Source organism: Chiloscyllium plagiosum, chromosome 14, assembly GCF_004010195.1.
Source record: "Chiloscyllium plagiosum isolate BGI_BamShark_2017 chromosome 14, ASM401019v2, whole genome shotgun sequence".
In the NCBI taxonomy this organism is placed as follows: Eukaryota; Metazoa; Chordata; class Chondrichthyes; order Orectolobiformes; family Hemiscylliidae; genus Chiloscyllium; species Chiloscyllium plagiosum.
This window is the reverse complement of record NC_057723.1, coordinates 21163598-21183405: the sequence shown is the minus strand read 5'-3', so window position 1 is coordinate 21183405 and position 19808 is coordinate 21163598. Positions and strand designations below refer to the sequence as shown.

The window sequence follows — 19808 nt, the reverse complement described above, 5'->3', positions numbered from 1 at the left end:
GTCTACCACTTCCTCTGGCAGTTTGTTCCATATATGCACACCCTCTATGTGAAAAGGTTATTCCTCAGGTCCCTTTTAAATCTTTCCCCTTTCACCTTAAACCTACGCTCTCCAGTTTGGACTCCCCTACTCTGGAGAAAACACCTTGGCTATTCACCTTATCTCTGTCCCTCATGATTTTGTAAACCCATATAAAGTACCCTCTCCAGGGAAATAACTCCGAGCTTATCCAGCCTTTCTTTATAGCTCAAGCCTTCCAGTCTCAGTAACGTCTTTGTAAAGTTTTTGCACCCTTTACAATTTAATAATATTCTTTCTATTGCAGGGCAATCAGAATTGTACACAGTACTCCAAATGTGGCCTTATCAATGTATTTTACAGTCGTAACATGTCATGCCAACACCTGTACTTAATGCTCTGACTGATGAAGGCAAGCATGCCAAATGCCTTCTTCACCACCCTTTTTTGCTGTGATGCCACTTTCAATGAACCATGTACCTGCACCCCTAGGTCCCTTTGTTCAATAACATTCACCAGGACTCGACCATTAGTTGGGTAAGCCCAATCCTGGTTTGTCTGACCAAAATGCAACACCTCAATTAATCTGAATTAAGCATCACTTGCCATTCCTCAGCCCACTGGCCCAGTTCATCAAGATCCAATTGTATTCTTGGATAACCTTCTTCAATGTCCACTGTGCTACTATATTTTGGTGTCATCTGCAAACTTACTAACATATTGAACAGATCCTTGGGATCTTGTAGATGTGGTTTCAATGTTTTGACCTGTTGAGTGGCAATCTCTGGTTAAAGCCTAACAAGAGTGTCTGATATTTTGGCTCACAGCTATGTAGCACATCACATGACTGCACTGGGAGAACTGGAGCTGGAAGGAGAGAAGGGTCTGAAAATCATATTTCCCTGCAGTTGATTAAATGGTTAAATGATATTTGTAGAATCTTTCCGAGAGTAATAAATTAGCTACTGAAACCACTCATTCTTGTGTTTCATCATTAAAATGTCCCTTAGGTTGGATTTTTCTTTTGCTTATAAATCAGATAAATGGCTGTAACTTATTGTGGAAAATAGGTTTGGTAATATCCATACTTTTGAGCCAGGAGACCCAGGTTCGAGGTCCATCTGTTCCAGAGGTGTGTGATAACAGCTCTGAGCAGGTTGATATAAAAAATATCTGCTCGTGTCCCTCGGGGCTCTTTGAGTTGCTGTGCTGGAGTCCCTATCCGTGAGCGAGGAGGCCCACATTCAAGTCCCACCTACTTCAGGAGGTATGTATTGTAACAAGTCTGAGAAGAAAATTCTTTCAAAAAAGTCAATAGCTTCTGCAAAGACCTCAAAAAATAAGATTGGCAGAAGACCTTCAAAGATTTCAAAAAGCTTTAACAGAGCATACTGATTTCTATTCGTAATATAGAAAGCCAATTTCATTCTGATCTACATGAGGTAAGAGTAGAAGAGAGAGAAAGCAAGCAAACAAGTGAATAGTCTAAATGACCTAAGTCAATAAAATTACAGTATGATCCAGTTTTATGTTCAAATGTTATCCAATTAAACTGCCTCCTAAAAATCCAGTAGTTGCAAGTTGCCTGTTGTGATTGTTATAAGAGTATTGGTGTTATAGTTTACCTGCTGTGCTTATGATTAAAGTGTTGGTGCAGTAGATTGCCTGATGTGATGGCTATGAACGTCTTGGTCCTGCAGACTCCCTAATATAGCTGCAAAGTTACTATTCCTCTAAATCAGCAATTGTAATAAATTTAAACATTAGAAAATCTCTCATGTCCATACTAAGCTGAATAACTCTGTAAAAGGATTTTTTATGCCCAGTAGGTTTTTGTTTAACTAAAGATCTTGATTTATTGATATTGGAGTAAGGGGTTAAATGTAATTTTCTCAAAGAATATCTACAGAGCATGACTGTAATTAGTTGTGTCATAGGGTTATTAAATCACATGGAATTGGAGCCAGCGTCCATACAGTTCCAGAGAGATACCCTCTCTTACCATCCCATGTTGTTATGTTCAAAAACATGTTGATATTCAAATAAAACAAAGAACTGTGGATGCTGGATATCTGAAACAAGTAAACACAGAAATTGCTGGATAAACTCAGGGGGTCTGTGGAGACAAAACAGAGTTAACATTTCAGAGCAGAAGGCTCACAGGACTCAAAATATTAACTCTCTACGGAATCTGCCAGACCTGCTGAGTTTCTCCAGCAAGTTCTGTTTGTGCCAGTTGATTTATTCCCCTGAGTGTAGATCTGTTCCTATGTCAAACAGACCAATGGTGCTGCAAGAAAGAGGGAAACTCAGTGGTAGCATGGTACTACAGTGAAGAACAAGGCTAGCCCAGCCAACTGATCACAAAGGTATGGAAATCTTTGAAGAGCACTGAATAACACATTAGTCCTAAGCAGAAGAATTCAAGACCCACCTAGGAATTGGACTGCAGTGACGGATAGCTCAAATAAAGCCGACCAAGTGTGAGAAAAACCCAGAGCACAGAACATGGTAAGCTACTGTTTTGCTTGTAATGATGTCAGCCAGGTTGTCCTCATAGATTATGTGTTCCCTGATTGGACTAGCTTAACAGTCCCAATCAGGGAGCCCTGGCTGACAGATAAGAACAGGCATGTCAGATGTCCTTTTCACTCTCAGAGCTGGCTCTGAGGGAGCTGGATCAGTGTCAAGGACTCTTCATATGTAAGCAAAGGGAGATTTGGTGGTGAAATACTAGCTGTTGTGGAGTTATTTCAGTTACCAAAAATAAAAGTTAGCCATAATGGATAACCGTTTAAATGCTTGCAAGCACTGAGAAAAGTGTTGCCGAAACAGGCAAATGTTGTTGAATCAGTTCATCTCTCCCTCATTAGACAAGTTCACAAGAAATACCAATGGTAAAGGTGAAGAAAATATCTTTCCTTTTTGAGTGGAGAGTGCCAATTGATTGGAAAGTGCACTCTGAATGGAGGGGTTATCATGGAGAATATACCAGTCAACAATGATTGACAATTAACCCCCAAGCATTATTTAAATTTTAAACCAGGTATGCTGACTCTCGTTGTTCAAGAAATTGCCCTGAGAAATGAACAAGAGGATACGTCACCTATATTGTTGAGTTGAAACAGTGTGCATATATACACTTCATCTCTGTAAAGAACAGGGCCATTCATATTGTTATATTTGCTTCTAGTTTGCACAAGTGCACCACAGTGTGAGCTCAACTGACAATCCTAAATTGGTTGTCAGCATTACTACTTACACAATCGGATTATGTAGCAACTGCTGTCAAATTGCTGAGTCACATCTCATGTCAGACACTGTGTTGTGCATTTTGTAAGCTCAGGCTAGTTGGTTTTGGTCAGTACCTTGTACCTTGTACATACATTTTCAGGATTCCAAATGTCTTGCTTGATTTTCAAACCCAATGAGAATGTCTGGAGCACTGCAATGTCTTAAGACCAAGCCAGAAATAGATCAGTAAATTTTACAAAGGGACTGGAATAGTCATCCTTAATGTCTGTTTCAACAAAATGTATGCCATTTTTAATGGTTGGTCCATTGAATGTGTTGGTCAACATGACTGGGCAGCCACACTTGAAAGACCGTAAGGACATAAGTCATATGAACAAAAGTAGGCCTTCAGCCCATTGAATCTGTCCCAATGTTCAATGAGATCACGGCTGATCTGATAATCCTCAAACCCACTTTCCTGCCTTTTCACTTGACTCACTTCCAGATTAGAAATCTGTCTGTCCATGTCGGTCTTGCATATTCTTAATGACCTAAACTCTGCAGCTCCCTGAGGTGAAGAATTCCACAGATTCAATACCTTCTGAGAAAAGAAATTCCTCCTCATCTGTCCAAACTTGGGGAACCTTACTCTGAGATTATAATGTGTGGTTCTAGACTTTCCAACAAGGAGAAACAGTGTCTCCACATCACCCTGACAATCCTTATAAGAACCTTAAATGTTTCAATAAGGTCATCTCTCATTCTTCTAAACTCTAATGAGTACAGGCAGTCCCTCTGTACCCATAGAACCAAAGGAACCCCACTGTGCGGAAGGAAGCCATTTGGCCCATCAAGTTTGCATCAACCCTCTGAAGAGCATTCCACCCACACCACTCGCTACCCTATCCCTGTAACCTTACATTTCCTGTGGCCAATTCACCTAATTTGCACATCTTTGGACTGTGGGAAGAAACCAGAGCACTTGGAGGAAGCCCATGCAGAAACAGGGAGAATGTGCAAACTCCACACAGACAGTTGCCTGAGGTTGGAATCGAACCCAGCTCTCTGATGCTGTGAAGCAACAGTGAGCTGCCCATAACTTAGTGAATCTTCTCTTGTGGTACAGTGTTTCTGATCATATGAGGGTTATTCAGCCTGGTTGTTTACAACTGAGCTCAACTATTTAGTGCTAAAGGTCTGGCCTTAACTTTATTAACTACACTGAAACGTAGAGATTAAGACCATGAGTGGACCATTCACTGGACATTCATTATGATCATAGCTGATAATTTAACTCAATATCTGGTTGCTGCTGCTCCCCCATATCTTTTGATCCCTTTAGTCCTAAGTTTCTTCATGAAACCATACAATGTTTTTACCTCAGCTGCTCTCTGTGGCATGAATTCCAGAGGCTCAACATTCTCTTGGTAAAGAAATGTCTCTTCATCTCACTTCTAAATTATCCTGTATCCTTACATTGTCACCCTGGTTCTGAACTCTTTCACCATCAGGAATATTCTCCTCGCATCTACCCTGTTTAGTCCTGTCAGAATTACAGAGGTCTCTATGAGATCTCCCCTTAATCTTCTGAACTCTAGTAAATATAATCCTAATCTATTCGACCTGTCCTCATGCATCAGTCCTGCCATCCTAGATAATAATCTGCCTTCCTGTTTTTGCTATCAAAGTGGATAACCTCACTTTTAACCACACTTACTGCATCTGCCACACACTTGCCTACTCACTCAGCTTGACTAAATCACACTGATGCATTTCTGCATTCTGCTCACAGTCCAGCAATCCAGCTTTGTGTTGCTTGCAAACTTGGAGATGATACATTTTATTCTCTCATCTAAATCTATAATACTGGAGTTGTAGCACTATTGCTCGTGGTATCCCACCAGTCATTTGGAAAAGGACCTGTTTATTCATATTCTTTGTTTCCTGTCCACCAACCAGTCTGCTATCCATCTCAATACACTACCTCCAATCCCATATGTGCTAATCTCTTTATTGGATTTTATGGAACCCTTCTGAAAGTCCAAATAAATCATATCCACTGGCTCCTGCTTAACTCTGATAGTTACATCCTCAAATAATTCCAGTAGATTTGTCAAGCAAGATTTTCCATTTTTAATTCCATACTGACTCTGTATGGTCCTGCCACTGTTTCCAAGGGCTCTGTGATTAAATATTTTTTCTGATTGGTTTCTGATTGATACCCTGGAAAGAAAGTGTTGTTTGAAAATGTATTGCTTCCCCTGCCGCCTGTCTAACTGCTATTGTGAAACAATGGGGAATCTTCATCTTGAATATTATACGACTTGGGAATAGGCTTCAATGGCCTCTGTTGTCTCCTTGATGATATCAATCCAATGGCTGCCATTGTCTCCCTAGCTACTGAGGGTTGGTTTTAGTTTAGTATTTGAAAAGCTTTGCCTTTCTTGTCTTGACACCAACTGCATGTGTTTTGAACAGGATCCCTTTTCCAAATATACCCTGGCAAAAAAAAATTGGAATAAAATGATACCCTTCAGCCTCCAGGGAAAAGCTAACCATAGGTGAATCTGCTACACAAGAACGGAGGAAGAAGAATGCCAATGCTATAATGGTAGGGGAATGAACTGTAAAGGGAACAGATAAGCATTTCTACAGAAACAATGGAATGTATTCAAGAATGCAGTAGGGAGAGTACAAGGCAAACATGTTCCAATAAAGATAAAGGGTGGGACAGCAAATCCAGCAAACTCTGGATATCAAGGAATATACAGGATTGGATAAAGAGGAAAAGGAAGACTTATGGCAAATACATGGCAAATACTAAGGGCTCAAAACAACTAATGCCCTGGAAGAGTACAAAATGTGCAAAGGGAACATAAGTTAAAAAGAATTAGGTCATCTGTCCCATCGAGCCTGCTCTGCCATTCAGGCTGCAGCATAACCTTCCTATTTTTAAACTCCATCCCTCTAGCAATGAAGGACAATTTTCCATTTACCTTCTTAATTACCTGGTGCACCTGCAAAGAAACTTTTTGTGATTCATGTGCAAGGACACCCAGGTGCGTTTGGACAGCAGCGTGCTGCAATCTTTCACCTTTGGAAGAAAAATGGCAGGGAAAACAACTGGAACATCCAAAGTTACATTACAAGTACATTCCGGACAAAAGAATAACTTGGAAATAAAAGGGCCTATTATGCACCACAGTGATAATATGTGTGGGGAGCCAGAGGACATAGGTATGGTTATGAATGATCACTTTGTATCAGTGTTCGCTCATGAAAGTGATGATGTGGGTATAGAAATCAGGGAGAAATATTGATAAATTTTAAAATAAATTAACATAGACAGAAAAGAGGTTGTGAGTGGTCTGGCAGGCTTAAACATAGGTAAATATTCAGGGCAGATGAAATGTATCCCAGGTTATTGAGTAAGACATGGGAGAAATAGTGAGGGCGCTGGCAATAATTTTTAATTTCTGTCTGACCACAGGAGAGGTGCCAGAGGACTAAAGGACAGCCAATGTAGTGCCATTATTCAAGAAGGGAGCAAGGAGAAAACCAGGAAACTACAGGCTAGTCAGTCTAACCTCAGTGATAGGGAAACTGAATTTCTGAAAGACAGAATTAATCTGTACTTGGAGAGGCAGGGATCAATCAAGAACAGTTGGCATAGTTTTGTTAAGGGAAGGTCATGTCTGGTCAACTTGATTGAATTTTTTGAAGAGCTAACCAGGTATAATGATGAGAATAATGCATTTGACGTAGTCTGTTTGGACTTCAGTAAGTTTTTTGTGAAGGTCCTGCATGGGAGACTGATAGAAAAACTAACAGCCTGTTAAATCCAAGAAAATTTCACTAATTAGATCCAGAATTGGCTGAGTGACAGGAAGCAGAGGGTGATGGTTGAAGGATGTTTTTGTGTCTGAAGGATTTTGTCCAGTGGGGTTCTGCAAGGATCAGTGTTGGGGCCCTTGCTGTTTGTGGTTTATATAAATAGTTTAGATTTTAATGTAGAAGGATTGAGAAGTAAGTACCAATGATCAGAGGGACCTTGGTGTGAATATCCACTGGTCCCTTAAGGTAGTGACACAGGGAGCTAAAAAGGTTAAGAGGTGTTATGGGATACTTATCTTTATTAGTCAAAGCATAGAGTTTAAGAGCAGGGAGGTTATGCTAGAACTATGTAAAAAATTAGTTAGGCCAAAACTCGAGTCCACATTATAGGAGGGGTGTGATTGTGCAGGTGAGGGTGCAGAAGATGTACCAGCGTGTTGCCTGACCTGGAGAGTTTTAGTTATGAAGGGTGATTGTTTTTCTGGGGTTGTTTTTCTTGGAGCAGAGGAGATTGAGGGAGGACATAATTGAGAGGGTTAACATTATGAGAAGAATGAATGGATGGATGGGAAAGAATGTACCCTTCAAGAAAACCACAAGCATTTGCAATGCAGCACCATATCATAGTGCTTTAGACCCACCGTCATTGTGTTCATCAATATTAATTAACTTATGAAATCAGCAGCTTGCACAGTTGAGTTCAGTTTCAATAACAGCATGTGTACCCAAATAGTTAATGGTGCCATCAGCAGTCAGACAATTCTATCAAACTTTGAATACTGAGCATAAAATGATTTCTCAAGTCTTGTGCAGAGACAGCCAGTGTTCTTACACAATTGACTCAAAAAGATACCTTGATAGGGAAGAATTTGATCTTTCACTGCAATATTCAGAGCACGAAAATCACTGCTGAGTTATTAGCTGAGGAAACAGTCTGCTAAAATCAATGAGTCAACATTTGAAAAAGAATCTCTCTAGAGAGAGAGAGAGAGCACAAACATTGGTTAAATTTGATGAATATGGTAGACCTGAAAGTTCTTGTTAAACGGAAATCGCCTGGAGCATGATGATGATCTTTTGAAGGAAAGGTGACAAATCAATGGAAATGAAAAGGCAAAACTGAAGCAGTCAATACCCAGCTAGTACGAATATTTGCTGAGGTTAAAACTATTAGGCAAGTGACATATTCTGATCATCTCACTATTGACAAGTTGACAAGCTCACATTTTCCTCCATTATACATCATCTGCCAAATGTTTTACCTACTCACCTAAGCTTTCCATATCCATTTGCACACCACTTGTATTCTAATCACACATTGCTTTTCTACCTATCTTTGTATCATCAGCACATTTGGCTACAACACAAACATTGCCTTTATCCAAATCATGAATGTAGATTGTAAATAATTTGAGATTCCAATACAGAATCCTGAGATACTCCAGTTTCTACAGTTTACCAACAATGAAAAATACCAATTTATCCTTAGCATCTATATCCTGTTAGTTAGCCAATCATCTATCTATTGAAATGTATCATTAACCCTTATCATCTGCAGTCACCTTTTACATAGCACCGCCGTAAATGCATTTTGAAATTCCAAATGCAGGATATTTATCAGTTCCCCTTTATTTACCCTGCTTGTTACATTTTAAAATTAGTGTCATAAATGTGTGAAGAATGATTTTGCCTTTCTCAAATTTATGTTGGCTCTGCCTGTATTTATATGATTTTTTTACTGCATTCTTAATAATAAATTTTAGCAATTTGCTATTAACAGACGTTAGAGTAACTGGCTTATAGTTTCCTGTTTTCTGTGTCTATCCTTTCTTGAGTAGTGGTGTTATATTTGAGGCTATATGCACATTGATGAAAGGTTGGACCCTGGGAAGCACCAAGCATGAGAGGAACCTCGGTGTGGATGTTTACCAATCCCTTAAGGTAGCAGGATAGATGGATAAAGTGGTTAAGTAGCCATATGGGATACTTTCTTTCATTGGCTGAGGTTTAGAGTTTAAGACCAGGGAGGTTATTTTGGAACTGAATAAAACATTGCCACCGAGAGTATTGTTTGCACTTCTGGAATCCAAGTTATATGAGGAATATGGACTGCAATAACAGTGTTATAGAGGAGATTTATTAGAGCTGAGGTTTCAGTTATGACGAGAGCCTGGACAGACTGGAGTTGTTTTCCTTGGAGCAGAGGAGATTGGGTTTTCATTTTGGTGTGGGGAATGATTGAGATGTATTAAAATTATGTGGGGCAGAGACAAGGTAGATAGGAAAGAACCCCTTGATGGGTGGAATCAGTGACCAGGGACGTAGATAAGAGGGAGATGGTTTTGAGGAGATGTGAGGAAAAGTGTTTTTATGGAGAGAAACTGGAACTTACTAAATGTAAGTGTGGTAGAGGCAAAGCCTTCATAACATTTACTAGTTAGATGTGCACTTGCAATGGCAATGTTTACAAGGCTATAGGCCAAATGCTGGAAAATGGGATTAGAATAATGAGGTGCATTTTTGAACAGTGCAGTCTTGATGGACCAAAGGGCCTTTTTCAGTTCTGTCGACCTCTATGACTATCCAATCTTCTGAGATTTTTTCAGAGTCTAAAATTTTGGATGATTATATCCAATACATTAACCATATCTGTTGTAATTTCTTTTGAGAGGCAGTGATGCAGCTATGAGGTCTTGTCACGTTATTCCCAATAGTTTGCATAGTACTTTTACTCTAGTGATTATAATTGCTTTAGGTTCCTCTCTTTTGTTATAGAGTCATAGAGATATACAGGATGGAAACAGACCCTTCAGTCCAACTCATCCATGCCGACCAGATATCCGATATAAATCTATTCCCATTTGCCAGTATTTGGCCCATTTCCTTCTAAACCCTTCCTATTCATATACCCATCCAGATGCCTTTTAAATGTTTTAATCGTAAAAGCCTCCACCTTCTCCTCTGGCAGCACATTCCATACATCCAACACCTTCTGCATGAAAAAGTTGCCCGTTAGGTCTCTTTTATATCTTTCCCCTCTCACCCTAAACCGATGCCCTCTAGTTTTGGACACCCAACCCTGGGGAAGAGACCTTGCCTACTTTTAGCTATCCATGTCACTCATGATTTTATAAACCTCTATAAGGTCACCTCTCAGCCTCCGACACTCCAGGGAAAATAGCCCCAACATATTCAGCCTCTCACTGTAGCTCAAACTCTCCAACCCTGGCAACTTCCTCATAGAGCTTTGCAGAACCCTTTGAAGTTTCACAACATTCTTCCTGTAGGAGGCAGATCAGATTTGTACACACAAAGTGCTGAATTAATGTTCTGTGCAGCCGCAACATGAACTCCCAACTCCTATACTCAATGCACTGACCAATAAAAGCAAGGACCTTCATCACTATCCTATCTACCTGTAACTCCACTTTCAAGGAACTATGAACCTTAATTCCAAGGTCTTTTTGTTTAGCAATCTTACCATTAAGTGTATAAGTCCTACTCTGATTTACCTTTCCAAAATGCAGCACTGCTATTGCCTCTGACAACATGAAGATAGAAGCTAAGTACTCATCAGTTTATTCGCAGGGTCCATCAATTTTTTTTTTGTTTAATGTGGATGGGCCAATACAAGCATCTCATTATTTCCTTTCAGTTAATAATCTTTTCTATTATGCAGATGACACAGGAACAGTATTTGACTCAACGAAACAACATCCAGACCTCAGAAAACCAATATGTCTACAAAATCGGGATTTATGGCTGGAGAAAGCGGTGCCTTTATTTTTTTGTCCTCCTCTTGATGATCCTGCTCTTGGTGAATCTCGCTCTAACAATATGGATCCTGAAGGTCATGAATTTTACAAAAGTAAGTAGTCCTTCTGAAAGCCAACAGGATTTGTATATATGCAATCAATGTACAGTGGTTTCTGTAAGGAATGTCTCTTTATTAGGCTGATGAAAATCCAAAATTAAAAGTTGTCGGTAAAATGAAAGCCTGCTGATGAAAATAATGCAAAATTCCTGTACAAACTCTAAGCATGCAAAATGTACTGAAGTAGTTTTACTACTTCTTACATTCCATGGAACTAAATTCTTTTGTCTTCTATCTAGTGGTTCCTCACTTGCTGAAATTATAGGCTAAGGTACTGTTCCAGTGAGCAGCAGTCATAAGCTAGCCCATCAATGTGACCTCTGACAGCAGGATTAAAGCAATAAAAGAGCCAAGAGTTCATCAGCGAAGTCTTTGTAAAACAATGACTGCTTGAAGACGAAGACTGATGGGGTAGATTTTGACAGAATTGGCTTTCGAGCAACCACCTGATTATTCCACTTAATCCATTTTGCTGGCCTGATCTCATTAACAAAAAGCTGGTGAATTGAAGGTGGAAGGTGAATGCCTATGTTTAGCCTGCAATTGCACTTCCACAATGATTCTGGATAATCCTGTCACCATGTAGATGGTGGATCCAAGCAATGTCTATTCTTGTGAGAAGGAATTCTCAGTGTAATAGTTTTGTTCATTTTTATTGAGGCTAGTGCAGCAACTTTGCTTCTCCTGTGCCCACCATTAAAGATCAAGTTTTACCATATGGGATCCTCTCCAATTGGACAAGCAACTATACCTGTGAAGCCCAGTGTGATGACCAGGGCATGCGTCGTAGGACCCTGATTTCCTTACACAATGGTTGTGCTGCCTGACTCAGTATGACCTTACAAGTTAGCGTTGGTTGGATTGACAGTGAATCAGGTTGATTATCGTTTTCCCATCATCACAATGGCATGACTCCTTTGTCCTGTCCATTGCCACCGGTGGAAAGTCTTTGCCTCTGTGTTCCTATGATGATGATCAGAAGAAAAATGAAGAATTATGGTACAGTTAAAGCAGAATGGATGAGATTTTGCAGACAAATGCTTCTGTTCAATGAAAATTTGAAAAAAGAGTGATGAAGTTATAACAGGAAAACATTTTTGATTAAAATAAGCCAGATGCATGACCAGAAATGAAGAGCTCTGTGATGAAGACTTTTGGTTTAGTCTTCATTGGTCTCTCTGCAGCATTTGGAATGGTTAAATATATTGTGCTCATTCATTAACCAGCTTTGTGGGACAGTGACTGTATGGTTCTTTTCATACCTATTCAATTACAATCAGCAATAGCTTCCCTTCCCTAATTACTGTCAACCCAGCAGTTCCCAACCCCTGCCACCACATCTTCCAACTCCCAGCCCGCCAACTCCAGCCTTAAGAATCTTTTCTTTTGTTCAGTTAACTTCTTAATGTGTACAATGCCCATTAATGACATGATCTGTAACTTCCACATTACCCTTGATTGGCTTCCACATCCATCAAAATTTTACCTGCACATCCACCAATATCATTTATTGTATCCATTGATCCCGAAGCGGTCTCCTGCACATTGGGGAGACTGGACATCTCCTCGCGGAGGGAACATCTCTGGGACACCCGCACCAATCAACCACACCGCCCTGTGGCCCAACATTTCTTCTCCCCCTCCCACTCAGCCAAGGACATGGAGGTCCTGGGCCTCTTTCACTGTTGCTTCCTCACCACCTGATGCCTGGAGGAAGAACGCCTCATCTTCTGCACACCCACCCTCCTCTCATTTATCTCTCCACCCTTCAGGCTCTCTGCCTGTATTCCTGATGAAGGGCTTTTGCCCAAAACGTCGATTTTACTGCTCCTCGGATGCTGCCTGAACTGCTGTGCTTTTCCAGCACCTCTAATCCAGAATCTGTGTTAGCAAACTGTTCATCTGAAATCAGACACAGATGAACTGCAACTTCCTTTAACCCAAAATTCTGATGACTATTGTCATCAACTTTTGCCTGCACTTTCTTTCTCTTTTTCAGGATCTTCCTTAAATTGTTTGTAAATTTAACATAATGTTTGTTTCTAACCTTAGTACCAGAGTCTATATCCTCTCTGCCAGAAACAGCATTTATTTAGAAGTGACTTTATTGGTTCTGCATTTCTGCTTTTCAGTTGCTAGTTAATTTTTGTCACATTCATACTTAATTAATGCATTCCTTGTTGGTATCTTTCCCTTCATCCTCCATAAATGCCAACTTATGAAGAATATGCTGAATATACTATGTCCCACATTTTAGGGTTACATTGAGAGCAGTGTTGATCCCTGTATGTCCCACCATATCTACATATGCAGCATTAAACTGCAGATCCCTTCAGTTCAAAGAAGAGTCACATGGTATTGTGATGTTAACTCTGTTTCTCTCTCTGTAGATTCTACCAGACCTGCTGAGTTCCTGCAGCACTTTGTTTTTTTTAAATTTCAAATCTCCAGCATCTGCATTGTCTTGTTGACATTGTAAATACGTACTTCATGGACTCTCCTGAATATCTCCTGACAATGTTTGGGCAGCACTAGTATATGATGAACCATCATCCACTTTTCTTCTGCAAGTCTGTGAAGAGGTCTCCATTTTCTCATCAGAATCCCATTTGTAATGCAGCTGCATTCTAGATTTCCCTCTGCTTCAGTCTCAGTTTGAGCCAATGGTGCTACTTAACTCTGAATCAATTGGTGAGCCTCAAATGGAGGAGAGTTAGTGAGCATTTATTTTCGATTTTCCTAAATCACAACAGAAGTTTCAGATAGCCAAATATCTGATTGTGCTGTTAATATGACTTCCAAAGGTGGAACTTGCTTAAATATTGTTCAGGTCACTACACACAAAGAAAAATAACCCTGACCTTTCTCTTGCAACTGCTGGGAAAGCACATGGACGACAGTAAATTGAGGGGTGTGTAGGTTAGGTTGATCTTAGATTAAGATAAATGCTCAGCACAAAGGGCCAAAGGGCCTATACTGTGACAAAAGCATGAGCCATTACTTTCCCTCCACCCTAACCAGTCCTCAGGGGTGCATTAACTCCGCCTGTAAGTAAACTATGGGCCAATCCACGCAGTCACTATTCCAGATATGAGGTCACACTCCAGGTGCACCCAATACTAAAATATAGTCCCTTCCAATACTGTTTACTAAAACCTTGGCATTCAGTGTGCTCTCTACTGGATAAGTTATGCTTTTCCAAAGCAAAGAGTTTGGGTGTATCCTACTTCCTAAAATATACCAAATAAAAGAAAACAAAGAAACTAATACAGAACTATAATAATTAATTTATCAGCCTCTCTTATTGAATAAAGAGTTTCTTTTTCCCTTGGAACAGAATTCTTTGTGATTCTCAGGGATCTTCTTCACCTCACCTGCATTAACACTTATGTTTTTACATGGCTTTATAGCTGCATTCAGAGGTACAATTTCTTCCATCATGCTCTCTTTAAGAGTTTCTTTCACTGCATTGACCTCATAAAACCCAACAAGTCCTATCGGTTTAGCCTGTAAATTCAAACAATCTCCTCCCACCTGCTATCCTTGTTCAGCTGTGAGAGTGACAGATAAAAGGATTGGACTTGTGTACAAGCTCAATCTTCAGCCAGCTCAGCTGCTTGTCTTGTTGACAAAACTTCCTGGAGAACCCTTATATGGGTATTTTCTAATGGAGGGAATGATTTTTAAGTTCTTCCAGGACAATTATTTCCCTATGGATTTCATATATGACCTGCCTGCATTGAATTATGAATGTCACTTTATCCTCTCAAATTCTAAATAAATCTGTCCGGATACTTCTGGAGTATCTGAAATTCCTATCTCCAAACCTTAGAGATCAACTCATAAGCACCAAGAATAGTCTTTTTTGTCATCCCATCTATAGAAGCTTCCTCAGAAAGCATGAGTTCTGCCAATAAACCTGCCTTGCATGAACAGTGTCAGTTTTCTGTTGTTTTTCTGCTAAGTTATCTTTTCAAAAGAAATTAATCTTGAGTCTGCACTCTTTCAAACTTCAGGAGTGTTTGCATAAACTTAAAACAGTTCCTCACCAAATCTTGAGTTGAAATCTAAACCTTTATCAGAAGGATTATTTGCGCCAACTTTTTAAAACTGTATTCCATCTTTTGCTCATTTTATTCCTTCATCTTGCCTCTTAGTTTATCCTATTTAATTACTGTTCCATTTTATAATTGCTGTTTTCTTTTCCAAACTTTGAAGTGCTCTCTTTTTCTTTTTCCTTAAGTTTAAGTTTTCACATTTCTAATTCTCTTTCCTGTTTTAGTTTTTTTTTTACCTCTTCTATTTCAAGCTGATACAGTTACAACTGAATTCTGATGAATTCAATCGAATTACCATCTGGATTGCCTTTTTCTTCTTCCAACTCAAACCACTGGGCTATTACCACAATTAGATCTGCTTTGGTAGCCCCTGCTTTTAACATTAACTCCAACACTTGTGCCAATACAATTAACCAAGCCTTGATTAATTTCTGAAAATTACTTAGAGTTAAATCTTCTCTCTCCAGAAAGTTTGGAGCAACTGACAAGGCCATTTTGCTTTTTAATATGTATCACCAAATTTACCATGAAATCTTAATGTGCCTTAATATTAATAAATTTAAACACTCATATTTGTCTGTGGATTTATAATCCTACAGGAGCCCCTGGTTGTATGTTATGATGAAAGTGGGAGTAATGCACTCCTTCTTGGTAATCCCACAATTCCATGAGTCACAGTATAAGTTAAATATATGATTTACTTTGGTATCAATATGGTCAAAGTTAATCTATTTCAGTGTACAATTCTGCCAAATGGGTTTCTTTAATATATAATAAAAGTATTGATTTATTATGGAACAAAGCCTATTCGATGAAAATGCAATGCTTATAGTCACAGTATGAAATATGTATACTCTTCTAAATAAACTAATAACATGCACATACACCAATTAAAGAAAATCTCTGCAGATATCACTTCTCAAAACAAAACAAAATACTTTGGCCAAAGAATTATTAATTCATGATGCTGACAAGGATCATGAATTTTCAATGTGACATCTTAGCAGATGGAGACAGGTGTTCATGGAAACATGCACTTATCAGTGAGATCTTTTCAAAAGCAATTTGTTAGGTGATGTTGAGAGGAAGTCTTCCAGAAACTTCACAAGAGAATTGCTACATCAATTTTTCCAGATTTCAAAATGGATTATTTGAATATTTTTTCAAAACAGGTGGAAGAGGATACATTGGATGACATCTATCATCGGGCTACAAACTAACTGAACTCCAAACAATATCAAACAGTCAGAACTCCTGACAGCCATAAATTCAGACATGTGACTTCCAGTAAACAAGCCCAAGTAATTAGCTTAAGACATTTGACTTTCAGTAAATATCTATTAGAAATAAATGTCCAAAGTATCTTTTAGTGGCTCATTATAAAAAAAAAACTAAGATCATATCACATCACTCTTTCAAATGAACCAGTTTTCACAATACTTTAAACATGAATTATCAAAAAAATTAATAATGCAAGCACTTTCATATCATTTCACACTTTTCATTACCTTAAAATTCTAGCATCTCACACTTCAGCTCATTTGTGTGTCACAAAGCTGGTCTTTTTTATAAAAGCTGTTCCTTTTCTCAAGGATACTGTGTCCTTGTTTTTTTCTTCAGAGGGGTCATTAATCCCTCTTGGTTCTGAGGTAGCTAGTTTGATACAGAGATGAAAAAGGATTTTGAGAGGCCTTTTGCTTATGTGTAAACAGGTGACACTTCAGGCCATAGTGGTCATATTTTAGAAGTGACCTGTGTAATGAAAGGGGAGTGGTTATCTCTGTAGCTGAGCAGTTCAGTCCAGAACTAGTTAGGAGTTCAGCTTTGTGGAATCAGGCTGTTAAACTCTCTTTCTCTCTCCTTCTGTCCTCTACCTTCAACCTGTAAGCATTTGTTCCATTTTTATTGTTTTTTTAAAGGGGGTTTGGGACTGTTGTGTATATTTGTGCATAATTCAGTCCAGTTTGGATAGATTGAGTTCTGGAGGGGTTCTTTATTCTGTTCTTTAGTTTCGTTGTCTAATTTTGTATTTAAGTTTATGCCAGTTCTAAAACCCGGTAGTCAACCTAGCTAACTTACTCCGGGTAATTTTCACTGTACACTTACTGAAACAAATTGCAAGTTTATGGTCTGGGCTGTCTGCTTGAGAATGTTTTGAGTGGTCTGGCCTTGTCCATAACATGTGTCATCTGCCAGTCTCCTTTTTGAACCCAGCAGGAAGTGAGAACAGGTCAGTTGGCAGGAGGAGAATACTGGGTAATGGTTGGGAATGAAGTCAGGAGAGTCTTGCAAGGCAGGAAGGGGAACCAGTATATAAGGACTCTAAGATTTGTTTTGGGACTTAGGAAATATTTCCAGTCCTCTTGACCCACAAGTAAACATTAGAGACCAATCTGGTAATTTAATGGTGAAATTCACTGCCTTCCTGTTGATATACCACTATTCTGTTCAATTGGAGCCTGTAGGTAAGCAACAAGATAAGTATTGGGGTGGCACAGTGGCTCAGTGGTTAACACTACTGCCTCACAGCAGGTCCTCTAGTTTTGTCCCAGAGGTGTGCAGGTTAGGTGGATTAGCCATGCTAAATTGCCCATAGTGTCAAGGGATGTGCAGGCTAGATAGGTTTGCCATAGGAAAATACAGGGTTACAGGCATAGAGTAGGGATGTAGGTCTGGGTGGGATGTTCTTTGAGGGTCAGTGTGGACTTGATGGGCCGAATGGCCTGCTTACACACTGTCAGGATTCCATCACATGTGGGTATATCACCTGAATCATTTTAATTGCCGACCACCCAATTTGCTTTGGAATAGCAAGGTTTAAATTGGCCCTCAAATTGATTGTTATGTTTTGAGCATCTACCTTTCCTTTCACCTCTGCTTCCACCTCCCCCCCCACCCCCCCGCCCCCCGCACCCACCCCCCCCAAGCAGCAGTGCAACTTTGAACTGTGTGGGCCCCACTTTCCACATTTGTGCTGACCATGATACCATTCCTATCTGCCTGCACATGTTTGACATCCCTATATTCCCTGCCTCTTCACCTTTAAACTTTTCACATCTCACCTTAAACCAATGCCACCTCGTGTTTAAGGTTTCCTCCCTGGGAAAAACAGACTTTTGACTATCTACCCTTTTCATGCCTCTCATAATTTTGTATGCATCTATCAGATCAGCCCTCAGCCTCCAAAGCTCAAGCAGAAACAATCCAAGTTTATCCAACCTCTCCTTATAGCTAATGTACTCCAATCTAGGCAACATCCTGATAAACCTTTTACACCCTCTCCAAAGCCTCCATATACTTTCTATAGTATGGCAACCAGAGCTGCATGCAATACTCCACCTGTGGCTAACTAAAATTTAATTTGGCTGTAACATGGCTTGTGAACTTTTATGCTCAGTGCCTCAACCTATGAAGGCTAGCATGCCGCACAATATTTTTTAACCACCTTATGCACTTGTGTTGCCATTTTCAGGAAGCTATAGACTTGCCCTGTAAGATCCCTCTCTATATCAATGCTCCCACTTACTGTTTGATTCCCTGTTACATTTGATCTCCCAAAAAGCATCAACTCACACTTATTTGGATTAAGCTCCATCTACCATTTCTATGTCCAATTTTCCAAATGATCTATATCCCCCTGTATCCTTCGACAACCTTCCTCACTATCCACAACATATCAATTTTTATGTGATCTGAAAACTTAGTAATTAGACCACCTACATGTTGACTTATGTCAGACACCCAATACCCCCTCATCCAAATAATTTATTTATTACAAACAGCGGAGGCCCCAGCATTGATCCTTATGGAACACCACTGGTCGCAGATCCCCAGTCAGAAAACACCCCTTCACAACCACTCTCTGTCTTCAGTGACCAAACCAATTTCATATCCAACTTAACCAATGTATTGTGGATTCCATGTGGCTTAAATTTCTGGGCCAGCCAACCATGAGGCACCTTGTCAAATGCTTTGGTAAAGTCTATGTAGACTACATCTACTACCCTACTCTCATTAATCATCTTCATCACTTCCTCAAAAACCTCAATCAAATATGTGAAACAAGAACTCTCTCGCACAAAGCCATGTTGGCTATCCCTAATAAGTCCATTATTGTTGTGGTTCTATTCGCCGAGCTGGAAGCTTTTGTTGCAAACGTTTCGTCCCCTGGCTAGGCGACATCATCAGTGCTTGGGAGCCTCCTGCGAAGCGCTTCTTTGATGTTTCCTCCGGTGTTTATAGTGGTCTGTCCCTGCCGCTTCCGGTTGTCAGTTTCAGCTGTCTGCTGTAGTGGTTGGTATATTGGGTCCAGGTCGAATACCTTGTATAGGTGTTCCTCTTCTTCTTTTTGCAGTTCTGGTGTACTGCAGTGTGTTGTGGCCCTTTTGAATAGTGTATTCGCCAAAAACGGATACCCGTGCAACTTCATCAACAAATGCCTAAGAGAAAGACCACGGAACGAGGACATACCACAACCAAAAGGATATTTTGTACACTACATTCGTTTTGCTCATGTTGGGTATCGGGTCCTTCGTTCTGTTGAGTTGTTGTCTGAGCGTGGCTGTTGGTTTGTGTGCTGTTATGAGTCCTAGTGGTCGCAGTAGTCTGGCTGTCAGTTCCGAGATGCTCCTGATGTATCACTACTATCATAGGGCAAGCCAGACAGAGAACAGCCAGGGAATTCCTAGAGGCATGGCATTCATCCACAAACTCCATCAACAAACACGTCGACCTGGACCCAATATACCAACCACTACAATGGACAGCTGAAACTGACAACCGTAATTTCC

The 19808-nt window shown here is 39.9% G+C and overlaps 1 protein-coding gene across 6 annotated transcripts in view; it reads left to right on the top strand.

Annotated features, from left to right (window-relative positions):
• Positions 1-19808, top strand: part of sgcd (sarcoglycan, delta (dystrophin-associated glycoprotein)) — a 432629-nt gene that overhangs the window by 266194 nt on the left and 146627 nt on the right. For 5 of the 6 annotated variants that reach the window (XM_043703313.1, XM_043703311.1, XM_043703307.1 and 2 more), the window contains exon 2: positions 10766-10954. In XM_043703313.1, coding sequence (XP_043559248.1) covers positions 10766-10954 — 189 coding nt within the window. Of the gene's footprint in view, positions 1-2415; positions 2530-10765; positions 10955-19808 lie in introns of those variants that run through there. The other variant, XM_043703309.1, reaches the window with a different exon arrangement.